At 45.2% G+C, this 23056-nt stretch overlaps 1 protein-coding gene across 1 annotated transcript; it reads right to left on the reverse strand.

Annotated features, from left to right (window-relative positions):
• Nucleotides 1-1011: 1011 nt before the first annotated feature.
• Nucleotides 1012-21748, reverse strand: LOC144147003 (sodium-dependent serotonin transporter-like). Its single transcript, XM_077679007.1, has 9 exons — nucleotides 21594-21748; nucleotides 19668-19771; nucleotides 18793-18917; nucleotides 18198-18310; nucleotides 16568-16699; nucleotides 9883-9982; nucleotides 8161-8261; nucleotides 7881-8048; nucleotides 1012-6450 (listed from the first exon to the last, which is right to left on the reverse strand). The coding sequence occupies exons 1-9, from the start codon at nucleotides 21705-21707 to the stop codon at nucleotides 6376-6378; spliced, it is 1032 nt and encodes a 343-aa protein (XP_077535133.1). The 5' UTR covers nucleotides 21708-21748; the 3' UTR covers nucleotides 1012-6375.
• Nucleotides 21749-23056: the final 1308 nt, after the last annotated feature.

The raw sequence follows: 23056 nt of genomic DNA on the forward strand, positions 1-23056 counted from the left end.
TCACTTATTTTCAGCTAGAATATATTCTACGCGATTTGTTTCCTAATCCATGCTGCTATTTTCTTACCTATTGCCCTTCTTCTTTCCATTGGTCGATCGAAGTTTGCTTTCAAGGTGCTTACAGATAGGCTCCAATTTTCGGCCCATATGTCATTCTTGGTGTGCGGGTGAATTGTCGGCTGGCCGGGACGTGTATCTTCTTATATTGATATTTAATCGCACTGTTCTACTCGGCTTAGCACGCCTCCTTGTCCTTGGTATCATCATCGAGCTCGTCTAACCATGGTAATCTTTGATTAAGTCGTTAGTCTCGTAGGTGCAGTAGGTGGTCATGGTATCCATCAAAGCGACACCTTCCGCGTTGAGGGTTTTGATGTTCAGCACCTCCTTCGGCGGTCACTCGGATTTCATCCTTCCTGTGGTGGCGAGCTTATCTGAACGCTCTTGCAAGCCGCCTGTCTTCAACACCAAACAAGTTCGCCAAAAATGACACTGAAGCCAGGTCTGTTCGCTGTAGCGGCGGTTAACGTGGAGGCGAGTATAGACAAGGCGAGTCTTTCTGCTTCAAAATTGCTGTCTCATTGTCATGTTGTGGAAAGACAGACCTGGTGTTTCCACACTATTTATACTAGGTTCGAACATGGAACGATAAACGTTGCATTTTTGTGCGCGTTTTATGTGCGTGGTTCGGACCAGCATTGTTCGCAGAAACCGTACTCTTAATTCTCAGTATACCTGTGATTCTCAGTGGCTGCAATTCAGAATTTCTGCAATTCTCACCTTTTTCTATGTGGGAAGCTGCGTTCCTCTGTGCACTGCGATTTTATTCCAAACTTCATTTTTTACAAAACAGCTAGGTGCTCATCTTCAAGAAGTGAGCCCGATTTCACTCACAGCTTTGGCAGACAAAGCGATAACAACGCAGTAGTCTGCGTTGGGGCAATAGGAATTTAGCCCGCAGGAGCGTAGAATGAGCAGATGCAACAGTTTAAACGTGTTACGCAACACCTTTATTTCAGTCAGAATAGCAGTTACACTTTAACAAACGCGTTCAGGGACATAATGGTGCCGCGAATTAAGTTATAGCGCTCGGGCTGTGGCAGCTTCTGTGCGGTACGTACGCAAAATGCGGTACAGTCACAAAACATGAAATTTGCTCTTTCAGCGCCTTCGGCTCTGGTTGTTTTTTTTTTTTCTGCTTTTTGTTTCACATACTTGAGCGGCAAGTCTCTGTGAGCAATCGTTGAGGTGAGGGTGCCTAGTATTGTGTAGATGGCTGTCACATGGGGTAAACATATACTATTTTTTTCTGCACTTCGGCGCAGACAAAAATGATTAGCGACACAATATTCACAGCTGCACTGATTTCATATTACAACGATGAAACTTTGTCAGTGAAATGCATAAATACAGGCTATTGCTTGCATGAAATAAACTGGCCCTAAAATGCATCGATGATTTCTGAATAAACTTCAGTCAATGTGGTGAATATATTCACACATGCAAAACTGACCTTTAATACTCGTGGCGAAAGTTGTGCTATTATGTGTTTGGTTTGTGCTCACCTTAATTCACTTTACACCACACTGTTCGTGGTAAAATGAATAAATACCAAAACCAAATTTTGCTTCCGGGAGCAGAAATTAGCGGCCGGAACAACACATAGCCTCAATAAGCATGAAGACGAAGTTCAAGCAGCAACTACACAACACCAAAAACAGTTTCACTCATTGTGCACTCATAATTTAAAATAGGCTTTACTCATTCTGAATAAGAAAGCGCAGAAAAGTTTCACGCTAAATACAGGTATTTACCGGGCACTAAACCAAAATAGATATACAATCTGCCCTTGGATCAGCAACCCTTCAAGGGGTTGTTAGCACGACATGCACACCGGGAATGTTTTTCTGTGGTAATTTTAGGAAAATGTACCGGCGCATTAAGTTTTAGACATTGAGATAAATTCAACTTCAGTGTTCGATTTTCTAGCCAGCAATATTGAAAAAAAAAACAATGTATTACAATAAGCCTTATGCACTAGTATTGTGTTGATGGATTGTACTACTGACTTCCACACGTATGATACTACAATAACTATTGGGTCAAACGAGAAACAAGTTTCTGAGTTCACAATAGGTTGAGGTGATAAGTAGGGGAAATATAGTTTACACAAGACCGTGTATTAACGGCCAACTTCATTGTATGTAGGTTATAAACATTACAAATGTTAGTGTGTAGAGCATGTTATTTTATGTACATCTAACGATGCTAAACAATCTCTATATCAATTCATAACACCAACAACCTTAAAACCTGTCCAAAAACCTTCTCTAATAGTAAATAGCGAGCGCCTTCAATAGCAGTAAAAATTTGCTTCAATTTAATGCTGTTGTGCTCATTGATGGTGGTAATTACAATAGAAAAAAGCTATTTTAACAAACGGGCTATGCGACGACTGGGATAGAAATACTGCCACAAAACTCCAGCAATTGTTAAAAAGATTCTCATGTTGAGTGATGAAAACCAAACGAGTGATGAAAACCAATCTAATGCATGTGTGTATAAGCCACGGGCTTGTTATATACGTGCACGCCAGGTCTTGTTTTTGGGCTGTTTTGACGCGACATGAATTACCAACTCGTCCGACCTCCCGTCTTTTCAAAAACCGAGGGTTAGATGGGAGATTCTCATAACTGGCGCTGCCTTCGCGATTTCTAATAAGCGCTAACAATGCGAAGTTTTATACAATTCATTACTTTGGATAAGTAGCAATGGCACTATTATCACACGATGTTACGACACCACTTAAGGATTTGCTGCGTTTGCAGCCTGGAGTTCGGAACAATCACTGTGAAACTTGTGTTAATGCAAATTCGTAAACACAAATTGCAGTTTTTTGTCCGTAAGCATCCATAGATCGCTCATCTCATGTTACCTCAGAACGCTAATTCGCACAGAACTGCGCACAATTCTGGCTTGAGGGTCATCATGATTTGGTATCCCAATTGTCACAATCGCAGCCACTTGACGAAACGTTTTCTTTTGCATTGGGTGACCGTGTCCCCTTATCATTTTGGTGGTGGCGTGGAAGCTTGTGAGGACATCTGGCGCCCATGATTTTCGCACTTGCCCAGTTAGCATCTCTTGGTAGAATAGTGCACACACTGAGTCAGTTTCGGCTGGAAATTTCCGGCTTTCTACATGTTCCGCAAAGACGTTTTTAGACAGGAGATGGCGCTTTTGATTTGGCAGGCATGATTGTATTTCGTCGACGTAATGAAAGTATAGCATAGCGCTCGTCCCATGTATTTATTTCCTGTGTCCCGTATTTTAGCGCGAATAGGGTGTCCTCCGTACGTAGCATATTAGCCATTAAAAGTCGGTAAAATGTGTGGCACTACTCACGACGTGTACTGTAGTACAGACAAACCGATTATAACGAACCCGGATATAGCGAATTACGTTATATATCGAACAAAAGGAAACCCGTTACAAAAATGCATGCGAAGCATATTCCTCATAATGAAGTTCACATCGGTTATATCGAACTCGGCGCACCTACAATTGCCACCGAAATGCATGGTCTCGGAGCGGCGACTGAGATGCTGATTGGCCACGATTGAGATGCTGAGCCTCGCATGGAGCGACGTGACGCATGACACCTTCCGTAACTGTGTCCGACGCACGGAATTTCCGACGGAGCACATCCAGTCAGCGAGTCCGCACCAAGACGGAATCATCGGCGAACTGCTCGAAGAGCTCGCCCAAGTTCCAGATGCTGTGCCGAAAGGAGTGTTCTTTGAGAATTTTCTGAGTGTCAACGACGGCTTTGCCGTCACTGTAAGCCCCTCAGGCACAGACAGCGTCACTGATATCATGGCAGCTGGATCTGTTGAAAGCACCGAAGAGACTGAAAATGTCACAAGGGACATCCTCAGTCTCTTTGGTGCTTTAATGAAGGTTAATGAAGAGCTTTCACCAGTCGATGTGTTCTGCCAATACTACTTCGACAATGAAGGACGCGGACTTTAACTGGCGAAAACGACGTCTCCGCCAAAGCGAAAGTGAAAACAAAAATCACCGCTCTTTTGTGAAATAGCCAGTTAAGGTGGAAAGTAGCTTTAGGGCATGCAATACCTGGATTGTTTTGTGTATGGTAGTGGCATTATTTATGCGTTTGTTTCTCTACGACGTGGGAATGGCAGGTAGGTCTCGCGTATTGCGAACTCGTAACAAAAAATTCGTTGTAGACGGGTTCGACTATATCGAACTATTGGATATATCGAACTAATCGCTTTGCATATTACAGTTCGATATAACCGGGTATGACTGTACTGTTGTGTTTGTGTTGAGAGCATGGAGAAGCTACGCAATTTCTTGCACAGATCTTCCCTCCACACAGCGATTTTGAGGCGTTAACGATTATTATGCGCGCAAGAACTTTGCGGTTATTTCCGATATCGACTACTCTCAAAGTTATGCGGTTGTTGTGTGGGCATTGGCTGGAAATAAAGCAGTTTTTGATATATTCGGTGGATATCAAAAGCTTGGATAGCATTACTCCTGCAAATATTAGGTACTTTTTGTGATTTCCGGAGAACAGCAGTTTTCCGACTAATGCGAATCATTCGCAGTCGAGCTGAGCACTGTATGAGTGAAAAATTTCTTCAAAAGCTTCAAACTGAGCGAGTTCAGAATACCTGTACACAATTTCGCAAATAAGGTAAGCGAAAAGAAGGTTCAACGAAATGAGCACGTGTCTCCTTTATCCAAACACATTATTTTTTTCCTGCTTGCCTTCGTGTTCTCGCGCTGTTGCTGCGCGCACTCAAATATGGGGACGGAGAAAGGAGGTTATTCGGTGGACATGGCAGGATCTTTATATTCATAGAATTTTTGAAAGCTGGTTCACGAATAGAGTATATAAAAACAGTGATATGTCTTTACATAAATTTGGGCACCTGAAATCTACAGCGTGGTAATGAGATGCAGGATGGCTTCAGGATGGTGGCTACTGGCACCTGGACCATAATTAACAACTGTACGTCGTCAAAGGTGAGATATTTTTTAAAGAGGACAAGCTTTTTTAGGATACCTAAACGCGAACGTTTGGTCTGTCTGTCAGTCACTTGATTCAATCACCTGGCCAAAAACAAAGAATGCATAAACAGCCACGACATTTGCAACATATAAGTACATAAACGGGAGTATCGGTGCCCTTTTAAAGATCTTTCAATTAGGAATGCGCGTTGGATTGATTTTTACTACAGCAAATTAAAAACTGCATTACAAAAAGGTGCCAAAGAGAGCGGATATAAAAGCGTACACTAAAACGAAACATGTCAGCTGGAGCTGTTGCATGCAGAGCAGAAATTAAGGTCCACAGAGATGGCACGCGAGTTGGGTGACCGCGGTAAAATTGTGTTGAGCAAATCGCCATTGCGTTCATCATGAAGGAAGCGAGAGGGAAAGAGAAGTACGGGGAAACAGGAGAGGGCGTTACATGACAGGGCGGCGGACGCCTATCATCTGTCGACGCCATTTGCAGTGAAGTGAGCAAGTACGTGACCATTTTTTAAGCCTAGGTTTTATTATCTGCAGTTAGTTTTAGCTTTAAAATGTTGGATGAGCATAAGAAGCATGCTGCAGCTTGAACCAACATGGCTAACGTTTAGTACTGAGCGTGCTAGTATTTGTATTCATGGAGTAGGCATTTTCTAGTGTTAAACTAATGAAGTCTTGTTGAATTGGTTTTGTTAGTATTCTAATGCATTCGAAAACAGTGACAGATTTCATAAAAAAACGGAAGAGCTCGTGAGGACAGCCCTCCGATATAAAAAGCGTTATTACAGAGACTACCCTAATAGAAGGTGTTATTTCAGCGCACCGGTTTGAAGTTTAATTTTTTAAATTTTCATCCTGTAACACTGCTACCAACATTTCCAAACTCTACAGCTATCAAAAGACACAAAATGCAGTTGTCCCTGTCAGGATAGGTCTGACCCTTTGCATGGAATCTGAAAGCACATACATAGGCTCCAAAGTGCCAACCCACAACGTACCAACAGTTTTGTAACGTCGGACATCAGATTACAGTTTACACAGCTCGGGACCGGCCAGTGAATGCCTGAACGTGTAACACCAAAGTCGAAAACGAAGCCGTGCCTTGTCCTTCACACATCATTTTGTTCTTCGACTCTCACGTTTCCCTTCCACCGCATGCAAGCAAAGCCTCCACGACTTGCACAAGGTCTTGCACACAGGGGCGCTGAAGTCACCACGCGTGACCAGCGGCTCCCTCTACTGCAGGTACAGAGCTGCGCTGTCAGGGAGAAAGGGAGCCAGGAGACTGGTGGGTGTGGTGGGGAGCAACAGTTAGACCGCAACTGGGACTCCTTGGCGAAGTTTTCGGGCGGCGGCGCTGTGCGGACGAAGGCAGATGATTAGGCGCTGCGAGGAGAAAAAATTAGATTTCGATTAGGCGATTATTGAGCAAGCACGCAGACGTTCATTTTCAGTGGCTGTCGCGCTCCCCACTAAATTCGTTTTGAAGGTTGTGTTTAACAAGAATTTCGCAGCAACACAGTCAGATTGCCACATTTGGTAAGCGTCCGCAGTATTGGAGCCATGCAGGTACCTCAAGGCAGGGTTCTAGACTGCTTTTAATGTGGTTGTAGCAGTCATTGTCAGTGGATTTATTACTTTATCCACACTGACAAGGTCCTTCAACTGAGTATCTACCAATGAACTGTTACGTACACGCATAGAACAGCCCCCCTCCTGGATATATCCATTCCGTTTCTGTTAACTCAACCGGTGCCGTGTCTCGTGCCACGGGCAGGTCTGCGGCGCTGGCTTGCAGGATTTTTTGCCGCTCAATGATTCTTTTCTCTCGGCTCGATACTGACTCGGTCACTACATATACTGCATGTTTCGAACAGTTTTGCTGGGGACTCTGACTTGTACAAAGCGAAGGCACCCAGTAACAGACCCCTTCAAGCAAAATACTATCTATCTAGTGATAAAGGAGCCTCAACTTGTAATTCCGGCTGAGAAGTTTACCCACGCCAACGCCAACAGTAAAAACACAGTGTGCTCTAAAAGCAATAGTTACTCAACGGCATGAAGTCCATTTGAAGGAAATATCGTTTTCCATAAACTGAGCGTGTATGATATACCTTATTTTGCTATAGCAACCGTTCCCTGCACCCTCACGTGCAAAACATCAGCGTTCACCACTATGCGGTTGCCTGGCAATCGCTGTATAGGGACACACGAAGACGGTAACAGAGGCATTAGAAAATCGCCAGCCTACGCGTATGTACGCTATGGTTACTGATGTGTTGCAACTCCGGTAACTGACTATGGTTTTTATATCTTGCAAGTTACCAACACCAACTCGCGAAAAAGCGATGCACACAACAACAGCAGCTTCTTACTGCAATTAAACGATGGCAACAGCTGTCGCTCCATCACAGGCAACACGTCCGAACTTTCTTGATTTTTCAGGGCGAGCCATTGCGTTTACCGTTCCGTTGCCTTGTGGGGTGGCCCGTTGCGCTGAGCTGCAGAGCCTGTGTATTGTTTTATCGTATCGTGATTCCTGTCGGGAATTGTTTTAAAGACTGCAGTGTTGCCCTACAGCTAAGGTTCTATTCGGCCTTCTTTAGAAGCTATACATTAGGTGTCCGTTGCGAAGTCTTAAGAGACCCGCCAGAATTCGCCGGCACGACACCAAGCGAGTACACTGTCCACCAGACGCTCTCGCAAAATCAATAACCCTTTAATAGGCAGCTGTTGCCTGAGTAGCAAATAGATAGGGCAAATTAAAATTTAAGCACGGCGGCAGCTTAAATTGCTGGCACGCTAATGCTTCCTACCTGTTTAAAAGTTCCCTTCGTTCTCAGAAAGGCCACAATCATGTAGCCCGGTACAAAGCACATAGAAGACGCGGTGAGGAGCCACCCGACGGATATTGACCAGGCGGGAAACTTGTAGTCTTCCCACTCGAGAGGCTTGTAGCGAAGCACGGCAAACAGAAACATCGTCTGCGCACAAACGAAAGACAAGCTTTTAGGTCGGTCTCAACAGTTAGTGTGCATGCAACACGGTCCTGTTCACCAAGCGAAACAATGCGGTCAGGCAGAGTAGTGTACTCACGAAGAGAAATAGGGGGCTTATGTAACTCCAACACATGCGCCAGTAGAGACCAGGAAGGTGACCAAGCATTTCCTTCACGTGTTGCGAAAAGCGGTTGGCCCCTGAAAGAGAAGGAACAAGAACGGTTGGTCAACCCAAATGCTTGTCCCACTTGATGTATCGAAGCACAAGAAACTACCGAGCAATTAGTCGTGGTACATAATTTCGCTTTCACTTGCACAGAGCAATACGACTCAACAATATTTGTATTCTTCTCATGCTGCACCATGTTGTGCCTTCTTTTCAGGTAATGGCTCTTTGCTGCCGACTGAGCAAACGTGTTTAACAGTTGGTACAACGAGCCGTCTGGTTAGAGTTACGACCAAAACTAAACATAAGTGCCATTTTTGCACAGACGAACGATGGATTATACTATACTATTTATGGCTCGCGTCTTTTTGCAACGCAGGTCACTGAGGGTCTAGGTTACGCAGTAGAAATTGACGAGGTAGTCAAAGGTTTCAGATGTTTGTGGCTCACCAGCTGGTTTATATTAGGGTCACTTAATTGTGTGCATAGTCATATGATGTTAGGACCATAGAACAGATATTTTCAAGTAAAGTAGCCCACCAACTAAGGATTTCTTCATTCAGTTGGGCTCAGTTAAGCAATGCTTCATACTTTGTATGAGTGACCATGTATTTCTGGTGTACCAATTTGCCTCCTTCTTGCCGAAGGTCCGTCTCGGGGTGGTTGAAATCAACAATTAGTAGGTAACAGAAATTTTAAGGTGTGCCTTCTGAAACAGTGACGGTGTCAAGCTCAAACTCCAGCCAACGTTTGGCTGGCTGAAGTGCCCCATAACAGTTAAACATGCAGTGATTGTACTGATCTGCCCTCCACTGAAGTTTAACATGCCGTGACAGCTACATTTATCCAAATTAGGCAAAACGTAGCTGCCTATATTACTAAATTGATCTTCGCAACTGTGTCGTACTAAAAAGAAAAGTACGGGTGCGAGCAACCCTTGCCTTGTGGCCCTTCGGAGCTTTTTGTAACGTTTGGGTGCTAGTTTTGGTGTCTGACAATGCATCTTCACGAAATTTATTTTAAAGTATTGTAGGAGGCCTTACTGTGCTAGTTGCTTAACTACAACTTGCAGAACCTGAGTGGCTTCCAAAGAAGCCTGCCCATGCTGATGGCTAAACATCGGCCTGTTGTTTATCTATACTTCATCTGTGGCACGTGTTACATTTGTAGCAATATCAAATATTTTTGTTCACCGATTCTATGTTGAAGGCGTTTGTTGTGGATCCACAAAAATTCTAGTATATGCAGTCAGAGCGGCATTTCGAAATTACTTATATCTTATACAATACGGAATAAAGCAGCACTGCAGCAGGCCTAAAGAATGGCAAAACAGAGGCACACACTCCGAGATTCAGCACAAGTTTAAATTATAACCAACTGCCCATGTTATTGGTTAAACAAACTTTGTTCGGCTGAGTGAGCGATTAAAAGTGTAATCAATTTTAATTCATTGATTAATATGATATTATCTGTTTTATTGAACCTTGACCTTGCTATTCCCATGTATGTATGTATGTATGTATGTATGTATGTATGTATGTATGTATGTATGTATGTATGTATGTATGTATGTAATGTGTACGTATGTCTGTATGTTGTACACCCGGACAAATCCAACTGCTAAGAGAAAACGTGGATTGCAATCATTCTTACCGTAAAACCAACATACGGCCATGGACTCCACAAAGACTATAAATAGCACGCCTGTAGCTGTTGCATAAGTGTCTAAGAGGCTTACAATGTAGTTTCCACCCTGAAAAGAAACAACAAATACCAGCATTTATTGGCAAAAAATATTAAACCCGACAAGAAATGTCAAGGATGCAGATATAGTAGGCTGTTGCCACCGCCATCACAGATATCCGAACACTTACAGGTAGAGCTTTTAACAGCGAAGCTGTTTAGAAAATAGTAATTTTTCGTGTCCGCAATTAGAAATGCCAAGAAATTGCCGAGCGCGCACACGTGAGCGCGGGCCTCGCGGCGAACGCCGGGCAGTTAACAAAACCAAGAAAATGCGTACCGCTCGTGTGTGCGTGCCTCGCGACGACCGCCCCGTGTTCCCTGTGCACGTTTGTCAAACCAAGCGTACCCACTCAGGAGGATTGGCCAAGATTGCGGCGACCACCCGGCAGAAATACCAGGAAAATGCCGAGCGCTCGTGTGTGCGTGCCTCGCGCCGACCGCCCGGCGTACCTGTCGCACTTTTGTCGAACCAGGCATACCCACTCATGGGCCAAGAGTTTGACCAAGCGCTCGTCCTGTCTGGTTGTTTTTTCTTTGTGGTCCTGTTTTAGCGCGCTGTTTCCAAAACCATGTCGCAATACCAACTCGCCCAACTCTCCATCCTGTTGGCCAAAAAATACTCTAGCGTTCGCCGTAATCGTGGCAACACTTGCTCGGAACTAGAAAGACACGTCATAGCATACGCCCCTCCAAGGTGATGTCCAATGATTATCACTCCTCCCCAAAAAATGAGAGAGAGAGAGATAGAGAGAAGGCTCTTTATTGAAAAAGCAGAGAGTTTTGCCGGCGTTTGTGATCGCCTACATGCTTCTCTGCTAGGGGTCGGGGATGTAGGGAGAACAGGCCCTAGAGAGAGGTGGGCAGAAAAGAAAAAAAAAGAGTGAGAAAAAAAAAACGAAGAAGCAAACAAAAAAAAAAACACTGGCGTGGTATGGCGGGCTTGGCGGACTATTTTTTAGATTGTGTTACAGAATTTACAATTTTGAAATGTGGCCAATGTCCTCCAAATATGAAAACAAACTTTTTAGGGCCTGACGCTGCTTTGAGGGGCTAGTCCATGGTCCTAAGATGGTCTTCAAAGTTACCGGCCCTTGATCTAGGCGTTCAATATCTTCAAGAAAACTGGATCTTGGTGCCAAGTAGGCCACACATTCTAATAAGATATTTTCGACGGCTTCTATGGAAGAACAGTTATCGCAGTACGGGTTGGACGTCAGTCCGAGGCGAAAGAGGTAACTGTTGGTGTAGGCCGAGTTCAGTCGTAGGCGATGATATAATGTCTCCAGCCTACGAGGGAGCTCTCTAGGAAGTTTTGATGTAAGAAGCTCACACTTATAGCAACAATGATGGAGTAAAGGTCGTTGCGGCAGCGAAAAAAAAGCAAATCGGCTGCAACCATGGTACTAAGCCTTCGTGATGGCCGTGAAGGATGCGCACAGCTTCGCAACCTTCAAGTCTTACGGGTTAAGTGTGAGCTTCCTTCACATTTCTTTTTCACCCTCTGTTAAAAAATGAGCAACCGACGTGGATTCCCTCTTTCTTTTGGCTGAACTGGGGTGGACATGCCAATATATTTGTAGAACTCTGGACAGGTTACACATATTTTGCCGGAATACTGTCCCTCCAAAGTCTGCGTAGGACCATATAAAAAGGTACATCGTTCCTCAAAGAGTCTTACGCTGCTGCATGTAGAGATTAGCCATAATCGTGCAAAAATAAGCCTCTAATCCATAATCGTGTAAAGATTAGCCTCAATAAATACTTACTTAGTCATTTGACTTGTCATTTAAGCGCATCTTCATGCTGCGACTTGCTACATTTTATTACCTTCCTTTCACTACTGGTCTGAGTAAAAATTTAGCACATAAGCGTTCACAGCCACGCAGTTGTCCACTGCAAAAGCAACATAGCGGTCCAAAAAACGAAAGCTTGTAAAGTTTTGTATGCGTATAGGAAGTTTTTAAAGACAGCGGCCGCGGAGGAGCAGGGAATGCAATTTAATTTTAAATGAATGCAACGAAAAAAATGTTATGCTTCTTGTCTACAGCGCTGCAGAAAGGTTTCACTGTGCGCGCAGCAAAACCTTTCCCAGCAACCTAATCGAGTGCAAAGCACGCGAACTGGCTTACAATGTAATTTCCACCTTTTAGTTCCGAAAGAAGCCCTGTTATAAAACTGCAAGGTATTTTTAAACGATGCTAGTATACAAGATTCCAAACTGCATTTTAAATAAGATTAGCTGCAAACTCGGACGACTATAGAGTATTTCTAAACCCAACATCATCTCAGTTCTGTTAAATTTAGTAGGTGCAACAAATAAAGAGCTGTGTTATTCAAGCGAAGCTTCTATTGGTTTACTTGCACCGTGGTTGGCATTCGCCTAAAATCCCCTCGCCCTTCCTCCTCGCCCGTAGCTGTCACTGCTACCCTCACCAAACGTTCCGCACATACGGAATTGTGGGAATACGAAATTTTTACCCTCGCTTACACACCGTTGGAATAAAAACAGGGATATGTGGCTGCAACACATGAATACGTATGTACGGCAATACGTAAGGCAATACGTACGTGCGGTACGTATTGCCTTAAAAACTTTTACCACCTGTTTTACCTCTGTACGAATTCCATAAATGACAAATCATGTTCCGTATATTTGGAGTATACCGTGTACGCAAAGTTGTTCGTTTTCGGGTGAACCAGATTGTACCTCATTTTTACACCTTGAACATGTTTCAGGAAAATCGAGTCAAATCGATTTCTAGCCGAATGGACCTTTTCTAGCCGAATGAAGCTATCTGCATAATTGTGGCCTGACGGTCCGTCGCTCTCAACCAGTACTTGCTGGATGCATGCAAGTCTCACAGGCACAGCTTTCGAACTCACTGATTATGGGCATGATTCTGCCGCTCGCTACCTAGGCTGGCAAGTGCTGCACTGACATTGTCGTGCATGGAATTTGTGATGTGGAGAGAACTTTCTCCGGGCTGAGGTATACGTTTACCGATCGGACAGGTCTCGAATAGAAACCGACATGTTACGCATGCAGTTGATAGCAACAAATGTAAACAAGGATGTGTAAAAATTCAATTTCCTAGAAGTTATCAATGCTCTTTACTGTCATCATTACTGATTCATTTCCGAACAAACGCCAGATTTCAGAGAATATTTGCTAGAAAACCCTAATGTCTCCCCAATTACCAGGTTGAAACAAACACTAATTTTAACGCGTTAAAGTTAAGAAGCTCGTGACACCCACTTATAAAATAAACTGAGTGTATTACCCGAGTCCTTCAGCACCCTTGAGAAGAATTGAAGGACTATGGTATTACCTAGTACACCTGTAGATTTGACCAGAAAAAATCCAATTTCGGACTGGTTTTACAAAAACAAACGAATTCTCCCCGATTAAAAAAAATTTTGAACCCGAAAAATTACAACCCAACGTATACGGAAAACATTAGGTGCCGTATTCCGCACGTAACACACACGCATTAAAACTGTGTCAAAAGTTTCTATTGGGACAAATCATTTGGTTCTTTTGTTTTTAGAAAGATTATATGAATTAGTTACGACCGGGTGCGTAATACTCCGTATGACTTCCGTGTTCTCGGAATTTCATACATACGGAACATTTCACTGTAAAGGGTCTTTCGCAGCTGGGCCTCCAGATCACTCCACAATGGCTTGCGCCATAGCTGCTTTCGCAGAAATCCCTGCTTTTCGGTATTCTCCTTTCTCTCTCCCTCATCGCCCGCAGCTGTCGCTCCACAGTGCAGCTGTCGCGCTCATTCTATGCGCGGCGCATCACGCCACATCGTAGGTGCACTCCGGAAGAGGCGCGTCAGCCAGTCCACTGTCGGCTGCGGCATGGGTAGGCCGCGCTTGGTTCGCTCCGCCGTGCATTCAGGTAAAGGTCAGCAAAAGGGAAGGGTTTCGTTGTGGGCGGTCAAAGGTTTTGCGTTTTGATGTTCACAAAAGGGATTCGCTTTCACTGAGGTCAAGCTTCGCGTACACGCCTGTTTCCGGATGGAAGAGGCTCGTTAAATATTTTTCCCTTACTAAATAAACATGCGCATTCCACGAAGTGGGAATAACGAAAGCTGAAGTTCTGTTTATCATGCTGTGAATTTTATCAGACTGTGGCAGCAATCGAGGAGCTGGAGAGGATGCAGAAACTGTGGAGTCACGCGTAGCCCAGCCGCTCCCGCCACCAATCGCGGGGACCCCGCCGGCCGGCAAGACGTGTCAGTTTCGTGTACTCCTTTGGACTGCGCCCCGATCAGCTGTGTCTTACTTCATGATTGCTTGCAACCCAGCGAAACCGGAACACCTTCTATGGCTAATCCGCCACCGTATGATCGGCTCGGCCCACCAATTTTTCCTACCAGTGATATTTTCTAGTAATATATTTCACTTTCTGCGCTGGACAACTCTTCCCTACCGTGCTGTCCCTGCACTTCACAACAGCGACACTTGCCCACCCGCCCCTCAATACGCAAGCACAAAACGCGCGCCAGCTATACGTAGCGTTCAAGGCCTAGCAACGTATTTCCGCAGAAGAACGGTATGAGCTACTGATGGATTCGGAAAGGGTCTGTACAAGACTGCGCACAGAGTAACTGCGAATGATTTGCGTGGGTCGGTTAACAAGTTTCTGTGAAAGAGAGCAAAACGGGCTGCAAAGTGAGTATTGGTACGCAGCCCCTCGCCAAAAAGAAAAACAAAAACGGAGGAAAGTCAGGAGGTTCAACAAAGAGAATGTGGACAAGTGCCGCAGTTCAAACAAGCTGCTTTATATCAGCGGCAAATTTTCCTTTTTATAACGACATGCAATTCATTCCAATGTTTATTGCATTGAAACGAGAGTGACAGCCGTTTTATATGTGCTCCCTGCTGGAACCTGTGAGCTGAATATGACTAAAAAGAGATGAGTGCTTTTCCACTCTGTGGAGGTGGGTGAGCAGGGGAGCTGTCTGTGGATGCCATGGTAACGGCCGGGATTGGGGTCCCCGGGGAGCCACAAGCGATCACATACCGCACAAATGACGCAGAACTGGCTGGCTACAAACTCCCGCTCAAACCGGAGCCGTCGCGCCGGGAAAGCGTTCAGCGGGATTGCTGCCACGCAGATGTCCTGAGTTTTCCGCCTCGTGGTATTCGGAATACCGATGGGCATCACGCTTACACTTGGCGCCAGTGGCCCGATCGTCGTCGGTGGTCTCCTTCAGCCGCGTTTGTTATTTTTTTGTCGTGAGTAGGCTTCACTGTGCAACCCACACTGTGGGAAAGCCAAATTACGAAGATCAGGCTTACACTCATCTTGTTAAAGCCAGCTGCACTTGTTTACACATTAATGGGAAGACATTTATCCGGGGGAAATATACGCCATCTTATGTGAAAATGGAAAATGCCAGAGGCAGAAAGGTGGCTGAAGGGAGAGGGCGGGCATACAACGTGAGAGGAGAACACGTGCGGCCAGCCACGGCATGTGTAGAGAACAACGGCCCAGGATCTAAGTGAACAGGGAACCTATAACAAGTCTACTGGAAAAAGTGATGCAAACAATATGCGGAGCTATCCAAGCTGTGGTTCGCATTGAAGTGCCTAATTTCCATGTTTTTCACGGCAAGCTACGTCAAAAAGCAGTAACACAACAATTGTGTGTCCTCCTTGTCACTATGTGACCCTGTTCCGGTGAATCTTAGGTGCGGCAGCCTGTTTCAGCTAGCTTCATCCGTTAAGTTATGGGTTATCCCTCTGAACTAGTGTATACATATAGCGTGTGTAAACTATAGACCTTTTTAACTTCTTCATCCTGGGAGCTGCCATTTTATCAGTGGGCTGTTATATCGGCCCTATAATTGGCGCAGTCGACAGGAGGATGTAACTGCGCATGCGCAACACAGCCCATAACATGCCCCGATCTTATTAAAGATTAAAGTGTGAAAAGGTGTATATACATGAGGGCTTGCGGATCCAGGACGCAAAGGCACGCTAACTTGCTTTGTGAGTTCTTATATGAGCCTAGTTAGTAACAAACCCAATTTTACACACATGAAGGCCCACTTGGATATCCACCACCATCTTATTAGGCATTCATATTATTAGGCATTCCTTGAGCTGAATCCAGCCAGTATATATACGGACCTACATGCAAAGGTACGTGTCCCTTCCGGCATGATTATAGGGTTTCAGATCGAATTTTTACAAGTTAATAAAAAGCGAAGCACTCAATGTCACATCAGGAAGTTGTTTGATTCACCCTATTAGTTGCGCTATCTGGTGCTAGGAAGCAAATACCTCTTGACCCTCTGTGTGCGCTTTGTTATCTGTTGCTTCTTTTAGAGCATTTCCTATTTAGATAAAGCACCCCTTTCTTTTGAAACTGTAAAAGTCTGCTGCGGGAGTAACGTTTACATCGCCGCAAATTCACCACACTGTGCTCTTCGTGCGGAATCGATTATCACGACCACGTCCTTTGGGTAACTTCGCAAATTTTATAAGGGCTTTACAATACGCCCTACCTGTATTCACGGAAGCACAAACATTTGCTGCAGAAAGAGCGGGTACGCGTACAATCAAAACTGCTTACGTATGTTGTTGTTGGCAACGCGCACGCGTAGATAAATAGGATGACGCATCCGACAAAAATCTCTCGGTGTCGGCGCAGAACCAGCGGGTACTCGTCGCACAGGCCGGTCAGCATAGCCTCCAGCCCACCAAACTGCGAACCAACGAAACATCCAATTACAAATCCAATAAAACACCCATTTACAATGTTAAGAAGCTCTATTTGTTAAGTAGTGAACTATGATGTAAGACAGTCTGACAGAGGATGTCTGTCAGCCAACACGCATTGTAAACCTACAGAAAACAAAATTAAATTGTTAACAAAAACCATTCTGCTCAAAAGAAGCATGCTGCTGTACAATGTGTATACACCCAGATTGCCCTGTTACCATCGTCGCATCGGGTGGGAGAGAGAGAGAGAGAATGCTCTTTAATGTGAACTGGTGAGGTCAGCCCTGCTAGGGACAAGGCTTGCTACACCAGATGGGGGGTGACTACGTTGATGAGTGGTGCATATCAGACATCACGGTTACAGTAGGAAGAAGACAAACATGAAGCGTTAAAAAAAAAGAAAAAGAAAAGGACAAGAAAAACAAGAGATTGCTGCTAACAGAGTCCGGACAAAAAAAATACAATTGAAAAGAAAACCGTTAATGGAAACGCTCACATCGTCTTACATCGGGTGGGGGCGGGTGGCGGGGGGAGGGGGCAAGCGATGGTGTGGCATGTGGAGGGGGTCAAGTTCCCCATTGACACCCCCTGCTGGCGCCTATGTCTGTTCCTCTTTAGAATCAATAAGACGGTCAATTGCACTTGGGCATACAATTGATCTGTACCTGACAGCTCTTCGAAAAGTTACAAAAAGTGACGGGCTGTGGAGGCGGCCTATATGTACTCACGCGCACGCAGTCCACGTGTTTCCAGTGGTGTGTGTGGGCGTGCGGGGTTGGGAGAGGTAAATTTCAACAGCGGCCAGCGCACTGTAGAACAGGCCAGTTCACAGAGCTTTATGTTACTTTTTAAAGAGAAAGGTGTCGGTTGCTTCAATGACCATGTTCTAACAACGATATCGGTTTGGGAATATATTCAGTGGGTGCTTGCTTCTCTGAAAGACTAACCTTATGATGCAACTTCGTTTCGATTTTCATGCGTTCTGGGCGCCCCAAGATCATCTGAACAATTTTAAGAAAAAGAGTAGCTTAGACACGTCATTGAGCTTGGTGTTTGTTTACATAAACTTGGTATTTGTTGTGGCTGATACGATGGCATGCCTTTGCATAGCAAATTTACGCTGTGTCTCAAAGTGCCATATGTATAGTCCTACGCCATCACTTAACTAGAAACCACAGTTCCTCCATTTGTCACAATCAGTTTTATGCGAGTGTGCCAAACTGATTGATTAATGGAACTGAGCCGTGCTGTGCTGTAGCCAGCCTCCTTAGTTGCTTGCACTTGTAATTGCCCTGCCCTTCATTCACTAATAACGACGATTTTAAGACAACAATTTCTTACATCTAAGTGAATGAATTTTCTTTGCTAAATAATGGACAAGTAAAGTGGTTCCCAAAGAAATTTAAGCGGTTCATTTTGTACACAAGTGGTTATGGGGAAAAACTAGTGGAGACTCTTAGTGTCTTCATGCAGTGACGTACCGTGCTGTCGAGGCCCAGAGTGATGAGCATCAGGAAAAAGAGGATGGACCAGAACACCGATCCTTTCATCGTTGCAATTGCCTCAGGGTAGACTATAAACACCAGGCCGGGCCCTGTAAATAACGTGTGAAATTAAAAGACAACATCTGTTGTAGATATACTTGCCGGGGCGGACCCAGTGTATACTAGCATCAGTAGAGGGGACACTTACAGTTGTACAGCAGAGAACGGATAGTTGGAGATGAATTGGTAAAGATGCGGATGAAAAGTTGAGGCACCTTAGCATCTAAGTGAGGTGCCCTACTATCAACAATGGCACTTGTTTATACGATCAGTCAAGCCTAAACAATGATAAAAATGCTTTTGATAATTAGTGGACGCGGGCGGTTTAACAAGCCACGAGCTTTGTCTGCAAGTAAAAGAATGGCTTGGTCATACAAACATCTAGTTTTTCTTTTCAAAGGTACTTAATCTCACATGTTTTGTTTACGGGCTCTACCATAATATTGATATGTGATTTATCCGAAGGTATTTTTTTTAATATAGATTGAGTGCCTGCTGATGATTCATGGAACAAATGAGCAAAGCATCGTACCATCGGTGGCGACATCCTGAATGTCCTTTTGGAGTACGTGAGCCATGTATCCAAGCACAGAGAATATGACGAACCCGGCCAGAAAGCTTGTCAGGCAGTTGATGACGCTTGTTACCAGTGCATCTCTGAAAATAAATTAGATTCAAGAAGCCTGCATCGCTGACCAGCAACGTAAGTGAGGTAAGCGTAGCAGGTCCGCGCCGTTAGCATCCAACCCTGATCATCGGTGTGCACCCTAACACAAAAAAGGCGGCCGACCAAAGCTGCTTGTTTGTCTGGCCAGTAGACCAGGCAAACAAGCAACGACATTTCTGGCCTACAATACCCGCCGAAATATTGAAAAAGTGAAAGCTGAGAGCCGGTGTTCGCATATGAGTATGCATCTTGTAATGGCTTGAAATGAGCACGCGCAAGCAAGGTTCCGGTGAAATCATTTTGAATAGTTCTTCGAAGCTCGTCCTCCTCTATAGCTAGGCGCCTGCTGACAAGTGAAATGAAACCACCATGGTGGCAGTTTTGTGAGAACGAGTGACAGGAGCATACCGGTAACATTTCTGGTGCAAATGGTTGTAGCAAATGAAAACACCATGGTGGCAGTTTTGTGAGAGCAAGTTAGAGGAGCTTACCGGTAAAATTTGTGGTGCAAATGGTTGTAGCAAATGAAAACACCATGGTGGCAGTTTTGTGAGAACGAGTGAAAGGAGCATACCGGTAACATTTGTGGTGCAAATGGTTGTAGCAAATGAAAACACCATGGTGGCAGTTTTGCGAGAACAAGTTAGAGGAGCTTACCGGTAACAATTGTTGTGGAATTGGTTGTAGCAAATGAAAACACCATGGTGGCAGTTTTGCGAGAACAAGTTAGAGGAGCTTACCGGTAACAATTGTTGTGGAATTGGTTGTAGCTTGACAGCGCGAGTAACGTTCCGAATCCCGGTCCGAGCGAGAAGAATATCTGTGTAGCAGCGTCAATCCATACCTGCAAAACAACGGGCAGGCCTATATTCCGTGTACAACGATGTTGCCGGGTAAGTTATTTAAATTAGAAGAATTATCTCAAAAATTAAGGTACGTAGTCAATGTGGGCAAGCGCAGGGTGATATTTGAACAATAAAAATAGCTTTTTTTCTGAGTATGTAATACTGCACTTAAAATATCTACTCACGCGAAGAGAACGATGTATAACATATTTTAAGTGTAGCTCTGAAGATAAGTCCTGCATATAAGTAGTGAATCCTCATTTAGAAATGTCGATACTCTTGTGCTTGACTACTCCAGAAAAAGCCCAACTAGAGAGTTCCAGTTCTTCCAGAAGTGGCCATAATAGCGCTTCCTAGGTGAAAAGTCGATGCTCAAATCTCCTTTTCACTGTTCGTTAGTGCGACAGTAATGTAGCCTTGTAAGGGAACGCTGAAGTTAGCTGTACAATTACCCCACCAGGTTACGCTCCATTGTGAAGGCCATGTTCTGAGTTTTTTCTCTTATTCATACGCATTTTAATTCCTAAGCATTCCTCATCGTTTAACGCACTGTAAAATGGCAAATTTGGCAAAGTGTACACATTCAATCACTGTGATTATAAATGCCGATTATTTCCTGCAGGAAACTATAACAATAAAAACTAACCAACTGAAAGGGCAAAAACAAAGGAAGGAGTCGAAAACGTTATCTAATCCACCGCTTCACGCAATCAAAACGAAAATGAGATACCCGTAAAAAGCAAAAGTAAACGGGAAAAAATAACCGTGCAAAAGCACAAACATTCGTCATCGGCACAAAAATGTGAGCGAAAATTCCCCCGCATTTCCCCGAGGGGGAGAATGTGAAAGTGCGAATGCACGGTTGTCGGCCCGCTTGCGGCGCTTGCGCTCGGCCCCCGCAGCCCACCGCCTCGCCGCCTTCTCTTCCATCTCTTCCATCGGGTTTGTAGTATCACGTGTACACCACGCAGTTATCAAGCCGCTATAACGCCGCTGAGTCGCCAACGCACGCCGCTGACGACGTAGTTTGAATGCGTTAAAGATATAAGGCGCGTAACTAACACTGATATCACCGTCGCGTCCGTGGCTTGGTCGGTAGAGCGTCGCGCTGCGGCCGCAAAGTCCTCGGATCGAAACCTGGCGCCGGATGCTGTTTCTTTTTTAAATATAGAGGAGCACTGCGGACGCCGCCGCCGCCGCCGGAGGTGGATGGCTTGGGGTCGCTTATAAAGTGCATTCGCACTTAAAAATCGTGATCTCCACAAGAATTCATAACGGGCAAAGTTAAGGCTTTCATTTTTATAGAAGTGTAACTGTAGATTATTGGTAAAAAGAAACAATAGAAAATCAAAAACAAAATAACACCCTAAAGGGAAAAGTCGCCCAATACAGCCCAACAAGGCCCAAAAGTAGACATTATAGCCCAAAAGTAGCCCATAGTCCATAGCCCATAGTCAAATATGGCTATAAAAATTTGATTTAAATTCCAAAAAATTGTCCACAATGCGTAAGTACGCTCTATGCGCGTCGCTCATCTTCAGTTTGAGTTTTTACCGCTTTCGGTCTCCACGAAACCAGAGGTTGCTGGCGAAAACTTTGTGTGCACCAGACCGATTGCAACGCTAGGAAGCGCGATCTTCAAAACTCTAAAGGGCTCCTTTGAGGCAATTAAACAAGGATATTACACTTCAAGTGCAAACAGTGACACCTCAGGACACGAGGACCATTACTGCCTTCGTCAGATCTTAGATCGCGCCAGCCCTGCTTAGAACAAAAACCGAAACAACTGAAAAGAGGCTGTTGGGATAGCTTTTCTCTCACGTCGCTGGACAGCAGCTTCTCCCACTGCGGGTAGAGGTAGTACTTGATGCCATCCAGCGAGCCGTCCAGGGTCACGCCTCGCAGCAGCAGGATGAGCAGCACCGCGTACGGCATCGTGGCCGTCACCCACACCGCCTGCGTTGTACAGAGCAGTGTGGAAATTACGCTGAGGGCGCCATTGCAAAGAACCATCCTTTGGTAATGCAAATTCATTCAGCTCCATTCCGGCCACGAAAGACGCGTTCTTAAGCGAGAAAGGTTCGAAATATCGAAAAAAAAAACACTTCAATTTCGCGCTGTAGTAACGTTAAACAGGCAGGAGTAACGCAATAGAGGCCAGCACAGAAAAAATGAAAGAAGCTCACACTAACTCGTAAGACTTGAAGGTAGAGAAGCCGTACGCAACCTTCATGAACATTGCCGATTTGCTTCTCCTTCGCTGCCACAACAACCTTTACTCCATCATCAGTGCTAGAAGTGTGAGCTTCTTGCATTTTTTAGAAGGGATAATTATTGGACATCACCTTGGAGGGGCGTGCGCTTTGACGTGTCCTTCTCGTTCCGAGCAAGTGTTGCCACAATTGAGAAAAACTCTGTAGTTATTTTTTTTCCCCAATCTTGTTCAATCTCACGAAGTGGGTGTCCTTGGCTTGAAAAACGTGCCCCGGGGAGGCTGGGCAGACGCTGCGAGGCATGCACACAGGAGTACTTGCTGTTCCCTTGGTTTTTAAATGCAGAGCATTTCTTAGCCTCGCCTGTTCCTGCGTCGGACGGTGTCAACAGTTTCGCGTCCGCAGCAGGTGCGCCTCTCCTTCCCTCCTCTCTCTCAACAGCAGCTGGCGCGCGCATGCGTCGTAGTCAGCCCGTTCGCTCCGTCGCGGTCTCGGCCTAACAGGTGCGTGATAGCAGCGCGGTGGGTCGTGGAAGGGCGCGCGCTGCTTGCGCATGCGCGCTCTCCCCCCGCGTACTGCTCTCCCTCTACTGAGCGCGCTGCAAATATAGCGGCTAGCGGTCGCTCGTGTTTCAGTCACTGCGTTGCTCCTTCCTTCCTTGGTTGACGCTCGTGCCCACGTTTACTCGTGTCTGCTACTCCAGCATCACGGAAGAAGCGATGGAAGCAACACTGCCTTCAATCAGTACTGAGGCCCCAATGCTCTGCATTTACTCGTGTTCCCCTCGCGGGAAGGCGCGGGAATTTTTTTTAACTGCCGGGCGGTCACCGCAATCTTGGCCAATCTCCCTAACGGGGTATGCTTGGCTAGACGAACGTGCGCAGGGGATGCTGGACAACCGTCGCGAGGCACGCACACACGAGCGCCGGGCACTTTATTGATTTTTTTTAACTGCTCGATGGTCGCTGCGATGCCCGCGCTCAAGTGCGTGCTCTCTGCAATTTCCTGGTATTTTTAACTGCGAGCACAAAAAATTACGATTTGCTAAACAGCTTCGCCGTTAAAACAAAA

Source organism: Haemaphysalis longicornis, unplaced genomic scaffold, assembly GCF_048455015.1.
Source record: "Haemaphysalis longicornis isolate Haplotype H1 unplaced genomic scaffold, Haemaphysalis longicornis Haplotype H1 scaffold_7, whole genome shotgun sequence".
NCBI lineage: Eukaryota > Metazoa > Arthropoda > Arachnida > Ixodida > Ixodidae > Haemaphysalis > Haemaphysalis longicornis.